Source organism: Phyllobates terribilis, unplaced genomic scaffold (genome assembly GCF_046119375.1).
Source record: "Phyllobates terribilis strain yellow unplaced genomic scaffold, ASM4611937v1 Scaffold_9__5_contigs__length_417890890, whole genome shotgun sequence".
Classification (NCBI taxonomy): Eukaryota; Metazoa; Chordata; class Amphibia; order Anura; family Dendrobatidae; genus Phyllobates; species Phyllobates terribilis.
In genome coordinates, this window is record NW_027362769.1 from 119453428 (window position 1) to 119460484 (window position 7057).

The 7057-nt window shown below is 40.5% G+C and overlaps 1 protein-coding gene across 2 annotated transcripts in view; it reads left to right on the forward strand.

Annotated features, from left to right (window-relative positions):
• The window catches only part of STK39 (serine/threonine kinase 39), a 438417-nt gene extending 431621 nt beyond the window's left edge, over positions 1-6796 (forward strand). For both annotated transcript variants that reach the window (XM_073647007.1, XM_073647008.1), the window contains exon 18: positions 2346-6796. In XM_073647007.1, coding sequence (XP_073503108.1) covers positions 2346-2420 — 75 coding nt within the window. In that variant the 3' untranslated portion in view covers positions 2421-6796. The remainder of the gene's footprint in view (positions 1-2345) is intronic.
• The last annotated feature ends 261 nt before the right edge of the window (positions 6797-7057 follow it).

Here is a 7057-nt window from a genome sequence, read left to right on the forward strand (position 1 = left end):
ACATAAACAGTCCACTTATTGTGCATTCCGCCTCATTCCACACAACACTTGATCTCACGGCTCGCAGATATAGATTGAGCACACGCATTCGTCTGATCACTGGTAATGGAAGTGTGACAACAGCACAAGTGCAATTAAACCTCGGAACCGTATAATAAATTCCCTGTGCCTGAGGCATCCGTGACTTACAGAAGGTCAATGATTCCAATCATAAATCTTCCAAAATGCTTATGTATTTGATTAACTCCTGGTGCTTGTATTATAGCCAACAATGAGGAGGAAGCCGGAGATAAGGTTGTCTGGGTGTAATATTTCATAACCTTTAATATTAGTTTTTCCAAGTAAACTCAATGCTTAATTAATGCATATAACTCTGTGCTAGAGTAATGAGGTGTGAAACGGTGAGGTCTGGTATTCGAGCATCATTTGGTTGCATAGCTATTAGTGATGAGCGAGCATGCTCGTTACTCGAGATTTACGAGCATGCTCGGATGGTTTCCGTGCATCTTCGGTGTGCTCGGGTGTTATGTTGGAGCCACTGCGTGTTCATGATTTGCGTCTGTTTGACAGCTTTAATATATGTGAGGAATGCCTGTTTGCTAGGTATTCCTCACATGTATTAAAGCTGTCAAACAGTCGCAAATCATGCACACGGAGTGACTCAAACATAACATTCGAGCACACTGCAAATACTCGGCGAGCACCCGAGCTCGCCGAAAGGGTTAACAGGACATGCTTGCTCATCACTAATAGCTGTATAAAGGTTTAGATCAAATATAGGAGCTGGGGAGAACTTCAAGAGTAGCCATGAATTTCTACGCTTGAGATAGGTTGATACCCTATGGTGGGGCTTTAAAAGAATCTGTCACCAGGTTTATCCTGCCTTATCTGAAAGATTCATATAGTAGAGTACAATGATTCCACTGATGTGTCACTTATTGGTTTTCTTGCAGTAGTTTTGATAACATTACTGTTTTATACGCTGTAACTCTGCTAGTCGTCTCAATGCAGCTCCTGCTGTGTAGTCCTTGATATTCTTGAAGTCTGGCTATCCCTGTCCCAACCAGAAAATGACAGCTTTCTGCTTATGCAAAATGCGGGTATAAAGTTGTCAATCATTGGTACAGGAAGGGGTAGACAAGATAATAACTGAGAGGACTAGCAGAGCTTCAGCATATAAAACTGATTTTTTTGAAAACTGGAGCAAGAAGCCCAGTAAGTGACAAATAGCTGAAATCAGGGTCTCTGTTCCTATTTTATGTATGCTGCACCGAGGGGCGACAGTTGGGTGTCTGAACTACCATGCTGTTTTGTAATGAGTCTAAAAGTTCTATGTGGGTTCCGACGGTGCGACGTCCACTGATCCACAAGTTATCACTTATTCTGCTGATGATTACTTGTTTTCACTGGAAAACTCCTTTCAATGTGTTGTCCAATACTTTATCATTGATGGATTATCCTTAGGATAGGTCGTCAATGTCTGATCAGTGGGGGTGTCACACGTGGCACCCCCGCCAATCATCTGTTCCCAGTGATGGCAGCAGCCGGAAATGCTTAGTTGCAGAGCTGTACAGCTCCGTCGACAAAATATTGGCCGCCGCTGGGTGCTGCACATCCGTCCCCCTAGTGATTTGAATAGCGGACATATCTGCAATATCCAGCTACAGCCACTGTACAGTTGATAGAGCTGTACTGTGCAACCCCGCATCTAAGCTGTTCCGCCGCCTCCAACACCAGGAACAGCCGGGTGTCGTACCCCCACCGATCTCACATTGTTGACCTACCCTAAGGATAGGCCATCAGTGTTAAAACCCCAGACAACCCCTTTAATATAAAGATAATATAAAAAATCTAAGGTAAAAATATTTCATGTATGCCCACATACTAGCTTCCGCAAAATGCACAATTTTTGTGTTTGCTCTTGCACAGCAGATATGCACCTGCACATTGAGATGTGACTTGCCTTACTCCAGAAATCTTACTCCAGTCACTGACTAGAATAACATTTGAGTCATGGCGCATAGAGGCACACGCCACTTATCAGATGCGCCTGATTCATTAAGAGGCATCAGACACCTCTGACTCCAACCGTCCCTTCACTAAGTCATGAACAACACTGGTCTTGATGAATCGGTGCCCAGATCTACTTTTTCTAGGTATCCTCGTGCTTAAAAAAAAATGACAGCTATAACCTGATTGGTTGATAAATTCTAAAACTTGCTAAAAGCTATGCTTTAGCTTTTATAAATCAACCAAATATACTATATCTGACTTTATTTGTAATCCGACAAAATAATCAATTCGGTTTGAATTTCTCATCCCAATTTGTCTTTTTTTTTCCGCAGGTGTCCGGTTGTGATGGGACAGAAATTCCTGATGAAGTCAAATTGATTGGTTTCGCTCAGTTGAGCATCACTTGATTACCTGCACTGTGGTCCCTGATGGTGTCCCATCATTTTTGGCTATCTTAGAGGAACGAATGAAAACAAAAAGGGATAAAAAAAAAAAAAAAGTAACATGCGAGATTTGCTTCGAATTTAAAAATTCACAAAGTTCACAAGATGAAATCACGACTGTAATCACTGCTGCTATCCAAAAAGAGATTAACCAATGTCACCCAGAAAACAAATTTACCGTCTCCCTGTACAAAGCAAGAAAAGAGAAAAAGATGCCCTGGATAGCGGCTGTATTTATTGGTTACTTCTGACATGTCATTTTCTATAGGGTGTCTGTGTCTCCTATCACTGTAAATTCTCTGAGATTTTAATTGCATTGTTTATTAAGAAGAAGACTGCCTATTTTCTGTATTATTTTAAAAAGAATATTCGAAAAACTAAAAAAAAAAGAAGAGATTTATTAGCCAAACTTGAATCCTAGATGTATAAAGGACTATGAAGTTTATTTTCCTATATTTATGAATTGCACATCCAGTGGATACTTGTGATTAAAGGGAATCTGTCAGCAAAATTTCATCTCCCAAGATATTTATATGCCCAAGTAGCTTTTTCAATGACAAGTCCAGCAATACATTTATATGGCCAGTCCCATCCTCCTTAACTGAGACATCAGCATTTGAATTGATATGTAAATTAGGCTGTAAGACTACTTGTAGATCTGAAGCCTCTGTCACTCCAGCTCTATTCCCGGCCCAGCACCACCACCACCTGCTTTAGTGACAATCTCTATGCTGTGTGGCTTCAATCAAAGGAGGCCATCATTCAAGAAGGAAGAGTCGGTGCTGTGCGGGGAATAGAGCTGGAGTGACGGAGGCTTCAGATCTACAAATAGTTCTGCAGCCTCATTTCCATATAATTCCAAATGCTGATTTCTCAGTAATGGAGGAGCAAACTGGTCATGGGAAAGGTATTGCCAGACTTGTCTTTGAAAGAGCTACATGCACAATTAAATATTTTGAGGGGGGTTGAAATCCTGACAGATTTCTTTTAAGTTGTGTACCTACTATTGCCGCTAAACTAGCATAAAATCCTTATTTCTGGGGTATAGTCCAAAGGGTTCTGCAGGAATAAAAAAACATGGCTGCTTTTTTTCCAAAAACAGCGCCACATCTGTCCAAAGGTTATATATGGTATTGCACCTCAGCACACATTTGCTGCAATGGAGCTTAGATGCAATTCCAGACACAACTCATGGATGGACTTGTACAACCTCTTTAAGCTTCTAATCCTGCAGCAAATTGTTGGCAGCTCCAGTGCAAGTCACGAACCAGATATCGACGTCACCCACATATTAGTGGCTCATTGCTTGCCTAAGCTGACTATAAGATATTCTGATATTGTGTCCTGTTACTAAACCAAGACCTAGATCTCTTGCATATGGCATAGCTGTTTGCTTGGAGTCTATAAGGCTACACGTAGAGTTCCTACTGCTATGTAGTGCTGCCATATTGTGCCTCCATCATATAATGCCAAGGTATTGTCCCATAGAGGTAATGATCTTAGGGAGAAGACCTCTGATGGAACATGTTGTCATTTGCTTTCCGTCAGATTCATAAGAATTCACTAGAGATAAACAATGAGCCCCAATTTGAGATTGGAGGGATACAATAGAACAGTACAGTCTCCTTAGGGACATCTATTAGTAAGGTACTTTGGCTCTTACAACTTGGAACTTGCGTGGAGCCACATTATGACTATGCACTCTGACTAAGTAATGTGTTGCAAAGCAGATATGCCAACATGTTTTACAGTTTTAATAGTGATAAAATCAGGTTTCATGAATGTGATGTATAGGACACTGTGTGCAGATTTTTTGGGTGATTATGGTGATCTAAAAATATTTAAGCCTTTAAGTTGTTTTCCGGGCTAATCATTATTATTTTCAAATGAATTAAAGGAGTTGCTCACTACTAGGACAACCCCTTCTCATTCCCCATGTTTGGCCCCTTTAAAATAAAAAAAGCTTATACTCCCCTCCGGTGCCGGCGACGTTCCAGCAGTGTCGGCACTCGCGTTCCCGGGGCTCATATGAGGTTGTTTCGTCACATGAGCCCTGCTGGCTCTGGCCTTACTGTCCCAGCCTTCAGACATATCAATAATCAAGAGGCAGTGAGCCATCAGCCGCAGTCTTGACTTCCTCTTGATTACTTAGACATCCGAAGTCATGGACAATAACGCCAGATGTCTAAGATGTAACAACCTCCCATGAGCCCTGGGAACGCTGGAACAGCACCAGAGGTGAGTATAGGTGGTTTTATTTTAGCGGAGGCAAACATTCAGGTCGAGAAGGGGTTGTCCTAGTAGTGGACAACCCCTTTAAAAAAGAATAGAATGAATGTTCACCTCCATCTGCTCCTAGTTGACATTTCCTGGGTTCCCGCTGGTCTCTACTTCCTGGTTGAGCGGCATTTCCTGTGTTTTGAGAAGGACCAGAAAGGATTGACCAGCGTGGACCCAGAAAGTGATGGAACAGGAGCAGCATTGGATCCGTGCAGGTGAGTGTAGATTCTTCTTTTTTTTATTCATTTCCACTTGGAACCTTTCTTTTAAGAAAAAATATTAGGCGGATAACCGCTTTAACCTTTTTCAAAGTTCTCTACTAGAAAAACTTTCAATTAATATGCTTTTTAATGAGGATACAAAATGTTGACAATTCTGCATTTATGAAATCTCACAGATGCTGGATCAAAGAAATGGTACTGATTTTTTTTTTTTTTAATGTCGTATCCTCTGCCACAATCCAGTAATTTCCAGAATTATTCAAACCAACATTATTTAGCATTGGAAATTGTAAAGTTGAAAATAATATATGACACAAATATATCTAATAACCATGCATGTGCTGTAAATTAGGAGTCTTAAGATTGGACTACGGCTCATCAGGTGGTGTAATGCATAGTACCAGTTGGCCATGTATGTACTAGCCCATGTATACAAAGTCGTGCTAAGCATGGGATGCATAGGGTGCCTTATCTCTTAGCACTGCCTGGTAAATAGGAGTTGGCGTGTTTGCAAGGGCACATTGCACGTGGTAGGTGCCTTGTAGACATTGCAGCCTAAGAATGTGCCCAGAGCTGCCTTTATTCAGTCTTACTGGATCCCTTATTGCAAATATTAGAGATTTTCCAAGTGAATACTCAGGAACTCCCATTAAGGTTATTGTTAGTTGTAGAAAATTACAGAAATTATTGGGGTGGTCCACCTTGATTATTAATAGCCATAATTATCACCTAGGTAGTTGGGTTTATTTCTATATATGTACAAGCATTATAGAAGAAAGTATGGCTTCTGATGGGATCGCAGCAATGCTGCTCTAATAATTAAAGGGATTGTCTAGAATCAGAAAAAAAGAATATAGGGACTGATAAGTCAAAGTGTTTATGCCATAAAACTGGAGTAAAGTACTTTCTAAAGTTGCAAAAAATGTTACAACTTTTACCTTCAGTCCTGGCTAGCTTCGACGAAGCATGGGCTGGACGGGGGCATCGCTAAAGACACTCATCTAATTCATGACCAGACGTGGTGTACTTTATGCCGTAGATCTTACTCCAGTCATTGACTTATTAGATGTGCCTGATTCATTAAGTGACTTGAGACTGTTAATGAATTAGGCGCCTCTTACTCCACTAAGTCCCTTCAATAAGACGGGCAAGTAAAACTCCAGTCTTGTTTAATCGGGTCACACTGTTTTTCCAGAAACAGTGCCACAGCTGTCCATAGGATGTGTCTGGTTCTGCAGTTTAGTCTAATTTCCTTGAGTAGGGATGAGTTGCAATACCAGGTACAGTCTCTGGATAGGAATGGATCTGATTCTATAGATGAATTGTAACCACAATAACACGAGACACCAAAGCCAATATGTTTTGCACTAAGTAAGGATAGCCTAAAGGGACTATAACAAATAGAAAAAAAATATTGGGATTTGGGGTTTGTTTTTTTTCGGTTGAGAACCACCAGACCTGGGGACTATAACTGTAATATAATTACACTGTCAGAAAATCTGACTTAATATAATTTAAAAATAATATAAAAGTTGTAAAACAAGAGTCACTACACTGAAAAAAAACTTTGCAGGCCGACACAGAGAGAATGTAATTCTAAAGTGTAGACTTTCAAATGGTCCATCAGAGACTTTTCTATCTTGCAGATTATAAAAAAAAATACCAAATGCTTAGTTTGGGGCTTTTATGATTGTAGATTAAAGGGGTAGTCTCACGAGAGCCATTTATGTCATATCCATGGGATATACCATAAAAGTCTTGTCTCTGGGAAGTTCTCTAATCATGAGAAGGAGAGTCCTCTGACACCATGTTCAGACTGGCATCCTAACACCAGTGAGTGGAGAGGTGTCAGCCCGTGTGCTGTCAGCCATGTGCCATCTCTCTCCTTTCATCTACAACCCCTGGCAAAAATTATGGAATCATCGGGCTCGGAGGATGTTCATTCAGTTCTTTAATGTTGTTGAAAAAAAGCAGATCACAGACATGGCACAAAACTAAAGTAATTTCAAATGGCAACTTTAGGGTTTTAAGAAACACTAAAAGAAATTAAGATTAAAAATGTGGTACCCAGTAAGGGTAATTTTTTTCAGACCAAGCAGA